At 40.2% G+C, this 15,597-nt stretch overlaps 1 protein-coding gene across 1 annotated transcript in view; it reads right to left on the bottom strand.

The window, feature by feature from the left end:
* Window positions 1–14,933, bottom strand: part of Ubl3 (ubiquitin like 3) — a 47,051-nt gene extending 32,118 nt beyond the window's left edge. The window contains exon 1 of the mRNA XM_077398263.1: window positions 13,950–14,933. Coding sequence (XP_077254389.1) covers window positions 13,950–13,982 — 33 coding nt within the window. The 5' untranslated portion in view covers window positions 13,983–14,933. The remainder of the gene's footprint in view (window positions 1–13,949) is intronic.
* Window positions 14,934–15,597: the final 664 nt, after the last annotated feature.

Genomic DNA, 15,597 nt, shown 5'->3' with positions numbered 1-15,597 from the left:
ATAATATCGCGCTTCCGAGAGCGCTAAAATAATCCATCGCGGTTTATTAAATTTTACTCTTTCCTAAACTGTTTCCATGCATCACATATCCTTTCAAAGGCAATCGTTCTTGTTTGCTTATTTATGTAACGTCGCCAAAAAGGAATGCAATTATTAACCATCAGGCACGCCAATTTAATAGTTAACGCACACTTTCCAAGAAAAATATTTGTGCAATTTATCCTTTATGGTTTAACGTAAAATTTATGACTGCGGAGATGTAATTTCCGTTTGGCGTATTCGTCTTTGTCAATAAAATTATACCCAAAAAATTATACCGTTATTTTTATTTGCCACAAATTTCGAACGCAATCCTAACCTTTTATCGATCAAGGTATATCGCGTGTCGTGGGAAATCGCGACCAACTAAGCACTCCTCGTGCTAGATATCGATTTCCGCCACGCGCGTCACAAAAGCACCGACGACCATCAGGAAATCCGTACGTCATCGCGCGCGGCCGCGAATTACGACGGCGCGCTTACGTCATCGCTATAGGACGAGACTAAAACTGCAAATTTTTCGTCGGAAAGGGTGACGAGGCGAAAAAGATCACCGCTGCACCGGTATAAAAATACTTCTTTTTGAAAACCATACCAAGCTGGATAAGAAGAGATAATATGAGGAAACGCGAGAAGCCGTGAAATCGCAATGTGAAATCAGAAATAGTATAATGCGCGGAGTGTCGAACTGATTCGGGAATTTATGTCTATTAAATTATAATTTATTTTTTAATTTATGACTTTAACTCATGAATAAAAGAAAGCAGTTGTAATTGGCCTAGAAAAAACCATCAAATATAAAAGAATAAAGACACTATATAGAACGAAAAAGGAATATTGACACATACCAGAATCTTCTTAAAAAATTAAGTTTCAGTCTTTGAAATCAATAAATTAAGTATAAGCAAGTATTATATTAGTATCTAATTTTCATTATTTAATAGAACATAAGAAATAACAATCTTAAAATAAAATTTCTATATATTGTTTGATATATTCACCGAAGATATTCCCCGAAAAGCCTCTTGTTATATTTGGAATATTAAGGGCTCTTTAAATTTGTTGCTGGCTACGAGGTCGCCAAAAGATAAAAGTCGGAGTAATTTGAAGACGATCGGCAGGTTAACCTCGACCTCTGGTCTTGTAGACGAGAGGAGAAGAGGGAGCAAAATGCAAGAATGATCGATGAAGAAAAGTACGCTATTTCAGCAAAACTATAAGAGTAAACGAAACGTGGGTGGATCTGATGTTCGATATGCGATGATACGTTGTCGAGGGGGAAGAAGAAAGGAGAGAAAACGTCATTTCCGACAGTGACGAATTCTCTTCCTTCCCGCCTTCCATTAGGGTTAACGTGAAAAGATTTAGTTCATCTGAAAAAAATTCAGAAAAGGTTATAACGAGATTTCGTTGTGATAATGTGTTCGATAAAAATGCAGTATACAAATTTGTCTCGAGAATCTAGGAAAGTACATGGCAATAAAAAATTTTAGTAATTATTAAAATTCTGATATGTAGCATTTCTTGCATGTAATAATCGCATATAATATTGGTTAATATCTGAATTGGCATGTAGAGTATTTATTTGTAACAAGTAAAAATAAATAATTATTTGTTATTTTTATGGACGAACTTTAGTCTTTCTCGAAAAAATCCCGTTTCATATATGTTTACGTAGATTACATTAATACTATAGGAAATAACATATGGACAATGGCAGAAAAATGCATAATCCATAAATTTTACATTTTCTTATTTGAAGTAATAAATCTCACAAATCATAGACATTCTTCTTGTGCTATTCTCTAAAACACCTAATATAAAATAAATTCTTAGGTTTTTGGGCGTTATTTATGTCGCACAATATACGAGCAAGATTACACGTTCTTATTATCCTCACATTGAAACCCGCTGGGTATAACAATTAATATGATTTCACGCGAACGGGCGGCAATTATCGCGCGATGCGAGCGAGCGCATTCAAACATGCTGGAAGAATTGTTTTCTTACGGCGTAATTTATGTGGTAAGAAACCGCGCGGATGTGGGAAAAGTGAAAGAACTTCCTTATTTTCATATCGCGAGTGCAACGAGTGCGGGATAATTTATGTGCGCGGCGGATGCAACTGAACGTAATCCGTCTGAACACGATTGTCTCGAATCACCGCGAAGTTGTTATTACACGAAGCTTTAACAGCAGCCTCACTTTCACTCGCCGCTGAGAGAATCTCCCGTGTTTTCCTGCGACATACCAATTACGATGTGACGCAGTGGCACATCAGTGGTATACGTTTCTGACATATCGAATTTTAATATACTGGATTTCTGAATACATTTAAAATCGATCTTTCTCCAATGAAAGGTCGAACGAAAAATCACGTTCGTCGAATTATTCGAATTCAGGTTTTTTATTTATATTATTAGTTATTGAGACAATTGCTTCTGCTATTCGGTTACTATATAACCTTATTACCTTCTAAGAGAATTCAACGAATAATCGCAACAATGTAATTTTCCAAGAATAGCCCTTTCTCTCGCGTGGCTAAATATTTAAATAATTCGCTTCGCTGAGAGATAATTTCCGGAGATTAATTTCCAAGGATCGTGGAAGATTAATCGAATATTCCGAGCGTTTTTCTGAAAATTCCGCCGCGCGTATTCCATATTGTACCTTATTGTTGTCGACATTACTCTTCGTGCTCTAATGGATCTTTACAGTCACCAGTGTGTATACAAAACGCGACTGTACCGTTAACATGTCATCGTATGACAGTAGTCGAACAATTCGCTTTCCTGCACGTGACGGGGTAACGGCCGTAAGAGCGATCGATTAGCGAGAGAAAGAGAGAGAGAGATTCAGTGAAAATCTGTGCCACCGTATAGGGTGCAGTTTAGCCTCCATGGCACTTTTTGGCACGGGTTTCCGTGCCAACCAATGTATAGCTCGGGGGAACCGACAGAGGTTGTCTAACGGACAAAACGATTATCTTCACGCTCGGCTTGGCGCGATCCCTATTCGCAGATCGATACCGCGATCACGGGAAAATCCGGCAGATTGTTGTTCCGCGCTGCAAAACAGACTCATCGAGAATCCGAATTCCCCGCCAGCCGCGAATGTGCTTTTTTTGCAGCATCGTCACGCGCGGATCGGCATATGGTCCTAATTAAACCAGTTCATAAACACGACGCCAGATTTTTTTCCGTTTTCTGTTTAGATGCTTTTGACAGCTTTCTCTTCCAGTGTATTCATTATGATATCTTCTAAACAATCTCTTGGGATATATAAGTTATTTTCAAGTTTTGCGCGCAGTAAAAGTTTGTCGAGACTTTTCATGTGGCAAGTTCGTAAATTGTGTTAATATATATCTTGATAGTTTGGAGTCACGCATAAATTAAGTTCGCGTTAAGACAAAGTGTAGTTGAGATCAACTGCAAAACAGTTCGTTATCTGTTCACCGGGTTATCGCGATTTGGTTATTTGCTGGAAATTCTCTCAGCCGTACACCAAAAACTATGATATACTCGCAACATGTTGAAATTAAAATTTTTCCACTCCCGACATTAATACATTTTCAAGCGTAAAATGTTTTAAATTTCAACATTAATACATATAATACACGGTGAAAAGTTTTTTATTTCAATCTGTTTGACTTATTCGGCGTTCTCCGCCGCGTTGACGGAAATTCACGTTTCGTGACAACAAAACGGTCCCCAGAGCATTCTCCAGAGCAACCTTTGGCGGTACATCTAAACTGAAAGAACATCCGGTAACGGTCCGGGACACCGTACGCATAAATCCGACAATGTCACCGACCGTTTCGCCAGCTGCCTCTGGAGTTAGCGAACTTTAAAAATGGATCCACAGCGGCGCGTCTCTCGCTCTTCTTTTCGCTTTCATTTTTTCCTCCAGAATTACGCGTCTTATCGATAGATCGTGCCCCCGCTGGTGTTCGGTTTGCAGGTGACGACAGATTTGCGACTTCCGGCGCGGCAGCTCGCCTGTCTCTTTCTCCCGGGCAAAAACGAAGAAGGACTTTCGAATTGATTTCCTCCTTTCGCTACGCGGCTGCTGCTTTACGTCGGTAATTCGGCGCGGCCATAAATTCCACCCAACTCTTAACCGTCCGCTCGAAAGCTTTCTTCGTTAATGCTTCGCGTGAACGGCTTTTTCCTTCTCCCTTTCTTCCCACCGTCACCCTTGTGACCCGTGTTCTTGCTTCCGCTTTTCTTTGATTACGTGCTGTCGCGACCTTTGAATTTTCTTTTTGAAACATTTACAATGCGTCTATCAGTGAAAAATTCTTATACGGTATCTTACTTTAGTTTTTAAGAAGTGACTAGACCTTTCATCGAGTCTTAAACGTCAAATATTCATATTTAAAATATGAATATCTAAATATTTTCTTTCTCCATCAAGAAGTAGTTAAAATAAGCACAACTATATTTTAAGGTACAGAATATTTTTGTAAAAATTCACTGTAAATTTTTTAATTTTTTTATAACTGATATTTAAGAGAATATCGTTCGAAAAAGCAGAATACACACTAAATATAACTACAAATACACACCTGATATATTCCGAAAGAAATATTCCGAAATATCGTTTCAGCTCCGCGCGAAACTCTACTGTCGCCTGCATATCGTTATGTTGATACGACACATCGTGAAAATGGTGGCTAATGCAAACTATGCAACATTTCATGTAACTTCGGAGTATCTGTATCAGATTCCAAGTACATGCGTCACGTGTCACATTAGAAACATTATAAGTGCCTTTATAGTCTATTGCCTTCTTAATCTGGTTTTCCATTTCTCTTTCTGTCTAGTTTTATCGCAAACTCGGATAATAAGATTCGATAAAAAAATTCAAAGCAAAGGTCCACTTATATTTATGTCTATCAGCGTTTCCTTAATCGACACAGTTCTGACAACAAAAGTGTTATTTTTGAAATGTATAAAGAAATCTTGAATCGTTATAAGCGATAAAAATTAGACTCTTCTTCGAATTAAAAATTCTACGTTAATGAGTATAATTTATCAGAGCTAAACTTTGTATAATCATTGTTTATACGTCGAATAATCGCGACCAAAGTCAATTAATAATATTACTATAATTATTATAATTTTCTTAATACTTATTCTTATTTAAGTCACATATCGCGTTTAATATCACATATCGCGACGTGTAACAAAATATTACACTGTAACCTTATTTGCAATTGTTTAAGTGAAAAACCTCCGTTTTTTCCCTCCCCGTTTGCAAGCTGACTGGATCCACGGATCCTTGATTCTAGGACGAGGCTAAATTGCAACGAGGGCGGCTTGCAACAGCTCGTCACGAATCTCGTCGCCTTTCACAAGTACAACGTATCACTATTATCGATTTCGATCGGTAAATTTACAGCAGATAATAGTGCACACAGAGATAACTGCAAAATCACTTAGTTCGCACGGTTCATATAATAAGTAAATTAATACAGAATTTCGAGATTAACTAACAAATTGTCTCTTTTTGGTGTAACTAATGCACGATTTTATAATTTAAAATATAATCGAAAAATTAATCATAATTAATAATTATTATTATTGATTCATTGATTGTGATCGTCGAGATTTATCTGATATAATTATAATAATATATGTGTCGTATATTATTTTGTATTTATTTATTTATTTAAAAGAACGGTTTTGCTGAAGTATTGAAAAATTTAGCTATATACAGATCTGAAAATAATTATATATTAAGCCATCTAAGTAATTACGTTGGACGCTCAAGCTGGTTGCTATATAGAATGTCAAAACTTTTCGCAGCATTATCATCATGCTTGAGCGTCCTGCATAATTATTTTGATGGTTTAACATAATTATTTTCAGGTCTGTAACTGGCCTAATTTTCATATATTTCAGCAAAACCGTTCTTTTTCCGTATATGCTTTGTATAATTTATATTCTATTTAGCATTTTTGAGAGCTGGCTCAAATAAACAACGTAATAGAATTATCACAACGCAAATCACTCGTAACTAATGTTTTATACGTAAATGATTTTTAATATCGCAATATTGCACGATTTAAAGACAAAATTGCATCGTTATGCTTTATTGAACAAAGTGCTGATATGTTATGAGTTACCAGTAGCTCAGTAGCTTATTGTCCGTGCTTTAAACCAATTAGACTGCAGCGCTCTGACGCCATATATCGAAAGTCTTTGTCCGCCTCCGTTCCTTTCTCCGTCGCACCTTTTTTCTCACACGTCCGTTCTCCCCGGATCAGCGATAAGATAACTTGCACATTGTCCGATCTCATCCGCGTTAAAGTCTTCGGTGAATTGAACTCCAATTTGCAATCGTGTCCTTGCGTTCGCAATAAGCAATTGCGTTTAATTCACTGCCGATGACGACTATGGCTCATTCAAAATTTAAATGCAGAATTCTGCCAGTCAGAACTTTATTTACAGTCAAGTATAGAATTTTATTGTCGTTAGGTAGAAGATTTTTTCAGATTTTTACCTCTGCAACACGTTATTCCCACTTTATCCGATTAATTCTATGAAATGTTTATAGGAATCTCGGTGGACAAAAATTTTGGAGAGATCCTGTCGCCAGGCGATCAAGTTTTAATGACAAGTTAAAAAAAAGAATCTAGACAAATAAAATGTGAACGTGGATAGTAATCAAATTCCGCTTGGAAGCTCGGAAAATGTATATACATCTAATTTATAAATTTCCCGTTACAAATATACAACCTTGTTATTCGAAATAAAACCGATAAATTATAGAATATTTCGGGTTGAAATTTTTCAATTTTATTACTGCAGTTTTATTTCAACATTCCTAAAAAAAATTTCCAGACTATATACGTCTCGTTTGAATATTTAGTTCGTGCTGTCTTTTCAGAGACTCGTGTCTTTTTTATCAAAACCGCTCGCTCGCTTTACGGTTATATATAGAAGCTCGAGCTACCGCAATTACCGCATTCGGCGATATGTCCCGGAGATATCGCGACGCGAATTATTTGCGGACAAGTCGCCGATTGCCGGCACCTGCTCATCGTGTGTAAAGTAGATCGCAACGGGACGGCCAATCGGGCGCGCGCAATTGCGACAGCTGTAGAGTGATCCCGACGGCGCAATCACTCGGCATGTAGCTCCTCGTCGATGTTTGTTTAACGCGGTTACCGTGAAATACACAGAATCTCATCGCGTTCTCCGTTTCTCTGTCTGACAAACACGCGCGCGCGTGCCCTTACATCTATACCTCCAACATCCATCGTTCTCATCGCTACGACATATACATACGCACGCATATAATACGTTTACTCGACGATGCAAAAATAGTTTTTAGTTATTTATCGCGAAACGCGATGCCGATGCATATATGTCCGCGGGATTTATCCCGAACATGCCGAAGTTAACGGAAGCGCGAGCTATATTACGGTTTCATTTTCATTCATACGCATTGCAAGTTGTAAAAATTCTTTGCGTCGCGAAACAGGAAACTATACTAATGCAAACCGCGCACCTGCGCCGTCCTCCTTTGAAATCGAACGCACGTGCTCGATCGACAATCTATGAAATCCGAGCGGAAAATGCTGGCGTGCATTTTATGAAACGGGACGTTGCGGAGGAATGCATGGAGAATTGTTACATACGAGATTATTCTGCGGGCATCGTACTAATATTTTTGTCAATATAACTTTTTTAATAAGACCTTTTGACTGAAACGTGCAATTATAATGAGCAAAAAATAATTAATTATTAATCACTTGTCTTTAGTACCGATGTAACTATCATTCGTATACGCGAGATCAAATTATTTATAGATCGCTCAATTAATTTTAACGAATTATTTTGGGATATTTCGTAAGATATCTCGTATAGAATTATATCTTCCACGTTTTCATATCACATGTTAAAAGGTCAAGTCTCGAATGGTTGCCATAATTTTTTCACACGAGATAAACAAAAATAAAATATGACATACTTATTTAAAATTGATTATGTATATATGTGTAATAAATCTCATTTTTTAAACAACCTTTGAGAAAAAGATTTGTCAAGATTTAAAATTCAAAAATTGTTGTCAGATTCCATGTTTTCGTTATTAAAATTGAGACTAAAAAAAAGAATTCGATAATTAATTAAAATCTTTAATTAAAATTCCGGGAAGCTTTACAAGCGGCGCACTCGATGAAATATATGTATTTGAGACGATAAGAATTTTTTTTTCTCGTTCTTAGTCGGCCCGAGACGATATCTGAACACTGGGGAATACCCAGGAAATATATAGAGTGTAAATTATAATTACGAGTTGTACGTTACTCGAATATTATATATATAGCGGTAAACACACGATGAGAGCGCAAGCCAAAATCGGCGCAAGTCATTCGCGCGGAAATAGAGACTTACGGTGTCCACCGTTTCGTGTCTTCTTTTTTCTTCGTATAATATAAGTACGCGATCACGCCGACCGATATTAGCCTTGGCCGCGAACCGCCGCGAACAAAAGCCGATATACATTGCGCGCGCGCGTTCGCTTTGAATAATAAAATTTGCGCGAAAAGATTTCTGGCCGGACGTGACTCTCACGCGCGCTCGCTTTTTCCGCGCTTCCGGGGAAATAAAATAAAAGGCGCCGACTCTCAACGTCACCAGATTATCACGCGAACGATCCGCTCCGATTCTACGCATACGCCGCCGCCGGATGCGCGCATTGTTGCAATCGTGCATTTTTCAAAAGATTAAAAGTCGATCTATATATTTTCAACGTTTCTTTTTGTATCTCAAATGCAGCACAGTTGCTGAATTATACAAAACGGATTATTATTCATCTTTATTAAAAAAATATCTTTCAGAGATTCATGGTTTTCTTTAATGGATTTCCTGCAGTCGGTTTTGCCTCTCGGCAAAATTTATCAGCGTGCCATTATTTTCATAATCGAATAATTTTCACGCGCGGCTAAAAGAGTTAAATCAAATTAAAGACCGCCAAGTTGGGGAAAATAAAGAGATCCGCTCTTTTTTCCTAGCCCCGCTTTCTATACTTTCCTACAATTTTTCCGTTCTCTTTCTCTGTTTAACCGTCGAATTATTATTGTAATGAAGTCTAATTACATTAAGCGAGTACGCATTTGTTTCCTTTCGAATGTAGGAAGTATATATGTATAAAGAAAGTGCAGACGGAGAGATCTCTCGTTATTTATTTATTTATTTATTAATACATTCTCGAAACTCGCGTTGCTCGGGCCCTTTAATTTGCAATGTTAAGTATCCTCCCGAGAGTAATATTGCGCCGTCATTGCGCCAACTTGCCACGAAAGTAATAACGCACGATATATACTTGGGCGGGAAAACACAGGCCGAAGAAACCTGCATGCATCTGCACGATGCAGAGGCGGTCTTTATACACGTCGGCAAAAGGAGCGCCATACTTCGAACAACATATTAAAAAAAAAAATAATAATAATCAATTTTTTTTCCTCTCCATATACCATTGTTCGTTAAAATTAGAAATAGGTCTTATATTCTCGTTCTTTCGAAAAACGAAAGATCTCGTGAGAGAAATTTAATTGCGCTTACTTTATATTTCGCGCGCAATTCTATAAAGAGCTAAAAACTTTATGCCAAAATGATAACTCGGTATAACTGCAATATATGCGAGAATTTATTGCACACCATGTTTGCTCAACGTGCACAGCTGGTTGCTCGAGTCTCCCGGAACACGAGAAACGGTTAGGTAAATATGGTAAATGTTTATGGCGGGAATTTATCCAGTATATACATCAAAGAAATTTCTCGGTCCAAGAGAGTCTAATTTCCACACGTTTATTTATCGTATATATCTGTTTGTAACGCAATCCAAAGGAAATGGAGAAACGTCACGGGAGCTGTATCTTTTTTAATTATAAGCACTTTCGCAGTTGTCTCGGTTTTTAAGAGTCAAACGCGTAAGGAGGTTGCGCGCACTTGCCACGCTCCTTTGTTGCACGCGGCGCGTATAATTGCGCACGATGATAACCAACGGTGTATAAAGCCCGACAGACGCACGAAACGGCCGTGAAACGCTGAAGGGAAAAGAGACGATCGTCTCGTCTCTAGGCTCTCCTCGCGCGAAAAGCCGCCCCGAGGCTAGCCTAATTCGACACGGATAAGAACGCATTGTTATTTCTAGCACAACGTGCGTGACTGATAAATTTCGTCGTTAATGCCAGGGGTCTGGGTCTGTCGCGGCGGCGCGGAACAATGCGCGTTAAGGTTGATTTACACTATACGGCACGGACCGTCACGTTCCGACAACGACACATACGTTAGACAAGGATACCTATTGTCTCCATCCTTGTCTAACGTACGTGAACGTACGTGTCGTTGTCGGAACGTGACGGTCCGTGCCGTATAGTGTGAATCAACCTTTAATGTCTCGCGTGTTGCGACCAAAACATTGCGGGTCAAAACATTGCTCCGAAAAGTTTTATGTCAGTACTGAAAACTCGACGTGTATACGAAGAAAAGAACGATCGATAACAAATAAATCTGAATTTCGTAAATTTTTCAGTTGAATTTTACTTTTCATCTACTCTAACGTACCTACTTTTCTTTCTGCGCGAAAGTTTCGTGAAAGAAAGGAAAAGAGATTTCATACTGTAATAAAATACGTTACTTATTCTCTCTTCTAAACTGCTAGACATTTCAACATATATGTATATATGCTTCACGAATACATTGTCAGAGAATAAAACTTGACGGTATCTTTTATAAGTATAATCCTAATAAGATACATTTTAGTTAACTTTAATTCAAAATGTTGTTAAATATTACAATCAATATATGGATTATACGTATTATTTACATGAAACTTAAGAGATTAGATTTCAAAATTATACCATATTGTATAAAGTTCACTTTAGTTGTATTAAGTATATATATTTTTAAACCGATAAACAGTTAATTAAGTTGGAAAAAAACGGAGCAACCAATAATTTCTATCTTAATAATGCCAAAGTAATTTTAAATCTGTATAAGCTCGGTCTGCAATGAAACGTATATAGGTACGTGATATTTGGAAATTCAGTAATTCTTAATATATTAGATGGGCATTTAGATTCAACAAGCTCGAGGACATAAACGCGACGTTATTATTACGAAGTCACTCAAGATGGACTTTAAGGCCTTATGAAAAATCCATCCGACACTTTAATTACGTACAGATATCTAGAGTGAAGAGGAGAGTGAAGCCTTTAATTCCTGAATATTACATTAAGACGTCGTCCACCGACACGCGAGCACGATGAGACGCGAAATTGATGCGCGAAGGAGCATTGTTTTATCCGCGGTGGAATCTCTCAAGTCCGTAATCGGCAGCAGGCTAACGCAAGAATCAAGATGGAAATATTATATTAATTTCTGAAAGTATGATAATGGAGTGAAATCCGGAGGCTCGACTTTCCTTTTGAGACGTCGCGGCGCCAATCGCCGTTTCTTCGCAATTTTCCGTGGAAAAACGCGATGCGAAAAACAGCGGTGCAACGAGCGATTGACACAGGACTGCGATCGAATTCGCCCATAAACACGCGATACATCGGAAAGCATCGAAAATTATTCGGAAAATAACAGCCGCTTTTTATCTTTAAGTTTTAAATCGCGGTTTTAATATTTAATTTATAGATTTTGAATAAATAATGTTATCAATTTCGTGCTTCAAGCGATTTTAACAAAATTTAAAATAATATTATGTATTATTTTTTACAATTCTCGCAAAAAGTTCGATTACGTTTCAAATTTACGGAATTGATTTTTGTTATATATATGATATAATATAATATATAACAGATAAAAATTTTTTATTAATATAATAACGGATAAAAAATAAATATTTTATTACGCATATAACAAGATACATAGGTCTAAATGGATAAATACACAAGTTGATCAAAGATCAAAGTCGATCGTTATTTTCCACGCAAATTAATAGCTTCTTTTCGCGTTATCAAGATTGAAATATCACATCTCGACGCGAAGACGCGCATTGTGTTTTTCTCAGATCTTTTTTACAAGAAATACCTCGAAGTCGTTTATTGATACGCAAACGAGCGTTTTTTAGTCCCGAATACGTAAATTCTAATACTTATACGCTCATTTAATCTTTTTCTAGGAATGACTCCGATATCGTGACGATCATTGATGAAGCATTTCAGTCGATTGTCTTAATTGACAGCAAGGTGCGCTACTTCACATTACGTAAAATTTATAAAGTTTGCTCGACCGCAGCGTTAACTTTGCCGTTCGAACTTAATGTCCGCATTTCTTTCTCGAGACTTGGATTTACCATCGAAAACGAGCAATTAATTCATGTTTTAACGATGACAACGCGATAGATCTTGCCATGTCGAGAGATGGGAAATTCCGAATTCCGACGATTTGTTCTCCTGCGTTTAGCGATACGCGATATTTCGAAAATGAATGTTTCACATCCAGCGGCTAAAAGAGAGTCCCATTACGCGAGAAGCGCGAGTGGCGTGACAGAAAAATGAGACTCAGAATTATACTTAATCACTCGCGTTAAATGCACGATGATACGCGAGCGATGCGAGTGAGAGAGAGAGAGAGAGAGAGAGAGAGAGAGAGAGAGAGAGAGAGAGAGAGAGAAGACGGGGAGGAAAACACAACGTAATGACAACTGCAGCACGGAACGTAGGCCGTGCTTCGTTACGAAACGGAGCGTGCATTAAAGACACCGAGGTTCGCGATGCGTTTAGCGTTGCGTTTAGCGTATAGCGCCTATGAGTGGTGGCCGGCCGATTCGGAGTTTCATCCGTCTACAAATGGAGATCAATGTCAACGTGAAATAAAGACGGAGAATTTCTCTTCGGCTCTTCCTTTCTCTTTCACTCTCTCACATGCGCGCTAAATAGCAAACGAAGAAAGAAACTCGAATATACGGGGGGGGGGAGGGGGAGAAACAAATTCGCATACAAGTAACGTGCCGACTGACTTTATCATCCGTCAAAACACATTGTCTAACAGTGACAATGGAGATAAACAGACAAGAGAGGCATTCATCCAATATTTCTAAATTGGAGCAGTCGATATCTCGTCTGGCTCGGGAGTAAAAGTGTCAAAGCGTTTAACGTTTCTCGTATTTTCGCACCTTATCTCATTTCCTTCCTCCAGTTCTGTTTTCTCTCTCTCTCCTTTTCTTTTATCATCCGCGAAGCGTTTTCGGTCGTTCTAGTGTCAAGGCAAGCGTATTTAACGAGCGTTAATACACGAGCGCGAGCGTCTGTCCGGTTTACGCAAGTTGGAGAACCATCAATTGTTCGTTTAATTAATTCCGCAAACAAAAAGGTCAAATACGCGATCTCTCTCTGCCGCTTTCTATTATTTCAGCTTATTTTCATTTCCCACCCTCGAGTCGCGACACGCAGCGGCAGCGGCAGCAGGCACATATCCCACGCGGACATTTATCGTCCATACTCCGGAAAAATCCTGTCGACCGCAAAATTCTCGCGGAGAGGCAGCGGGCAGATGCGCCTAGTGTCACGTTCGACGTATATCTCACAGTTTCCCGACGTCATGGCGCAAAAGGCTCGGGAGTATGCGAAGGGAGGAGGCGGAGGGCGGAGGGCGCGGAGGAGGTGGCGGCGGCGAGCAGGAGGAAATGCAGAAGTAAGAGGAGGCGGTGGTTGCGGGGGAGGCGTAGGATTCTCTCCTCCGTCCTTCGCGAGGACGACGCGGGACGACGATGGGGGGAGGGGTATAGGGGGAGTGCCGCGGGAGGGTGCGGTAGACGTGAGACAAGCTGATGACAAGAGACGCGTAACGAGGAGAGGAGAGAGATAGATCGACGCATAAATGCACCCCCGATATCGTAGATAAATATATGATAGGGCGCGGGAGAGAGTGGGAGGGGGGACTTACCTTGTCCGAGGGTATGGTGCGCACCGTAGTCATCGTAACTGATGGCCAGGAGGCGTCGCGTCGCGAGTAATCCAAGGTAATCGGTGAAATCCGTCTCGATGACGACGTCGGGCGTCTCGCGACGTCCGCCGACGACGACGACGACGACGACGACGACGACGACGGCGACGGCGACGACGACGGCGACGACGACGGCGACGACGACGACGACGACGACGAGGTCGACGACGATGGCAAAGCGATCGTCGAGACGGTCGTCGGCGACGAGGACGACAGAGTAGGACGACGACGCAACGGGGGCGACGAAGGGCGGGAGACGAGTCGCGATCCGCAGGTGCACTCTACTCCCGAACTACGAAGACGACGGCGAGGACGAAAACACACTCTTTCTCTCGCGCTCACGCAGGGGCCCGCCTTGCGCGCGCGCTACACTACACCATCTCGATAGGCCGCGTCGTGTCGTGTGTGCCACCTCGCACCGCCGCGACCGACACCCCGCTCGAATCGCGAGCGCTGTCGCCGCGATTGGGCCGATGGCCGCCACCGTGCGTTACTTGTACGCGTCCGGGCCGGGCCGTTGTTCGGGCAACATGTTTTTAGCGGACGCGCTAAAACCGCCGCGCCAACTCCGCAACTCGGGGGATAACGCCGCGGGGCAACCGCCGTGAGACGGACGGACGCGGACGCGGACGCGGACGCGCACTCCTCGACTCCTTCAGCCCCGGGGTGTAGTACCACTACCACGTACGCACCGCACCGCACCGCACCGCACCGTACCGCACCGCACCGCACCGCACCGCACGCATGCACGCACGCACGCACGCCCGCACGCACCCGTGTCACCCGTCCCGTGACAGTGCCAAACACATAAAATGGCGATCTCGCGCTGCCTGGAGCCGAGAGCCGAGAACTTCGGATCGGAGCAAGACGGGCGTCGCGGAGGTAGCGCGATCGACTAGACGGCGGACTCGACTCGACGGGCGCGCCACGCCAATGGCGCCGTCGGCCGTCGTACGCGGTGAAGTTGCGCGCGGTCGCGCGTCGCGCGCACGCGCGAGGTTTGTTCTTTTTCGAAGAACTGTATGAACGGTGCGCTCTAGCAATAAGCTAAAGTGAGACAAGCATATTTTGTTTCTTCGAAAAAAGACAAATCTTATATACTAATCGAATATAACATTGAAAAAATATAAATGTATAATTGATTTAAAAAATTATTAAGTTATTTTAATTAAATATGAAGATTAATAATTACAAAATAAAAGAGATAGGCAACATAAAAAATTTTATCAAAAATTTATTTCAAATATTTTAATGGTAAATATATGTAGTAAATAATTATAACAATTAAAAAATTTGTATATAAAAATTAAATTTTTGAGGTAAAATTAAAAAAATTAAGTTAAACTAAACCTTATATATTCACTTCGCTGTCATTTTTTATGCTAATAAAATGCTACTTATAAGAACAAGATATGCCATTGCGAGCGTTTGTATTGTTACGATTAGTTCTGTTGCTTACACTTTTTTTGCACTTAGAAATTTTTGCTTTCTCTCTCTCCAACGTTTGAATATAAGTATATTTATCTCATTTTAAATGCAAGAACTTTTAAGGCCATTGCACGTAACAAAGTTTTAGTTTTAAATCGTA

The sequence above is a fragment of the Temnothorax americanus genome, unplaced genomic scaffold (genome assembly GCF_048541705.1).
Source record: "Temnothorax americanus isolate GAGA-0224 unplaced genomic scaffold, ASM4854170v1 Scaffold12, whole genome shotgun sequence".
NCBI classification, from domain to species: domain Eukaryota; kingdom Metazoa; phylum Arthropoda; class Insecta; order Hymenoptera; family Formicidae; genus Temnothorax; species Temnothorax americanus.
The sequence above is the reverse complement of the archived record's forward strand: the minus strand, read 5'-3'. Positions and strand labels throughout refer to the sequence as shown.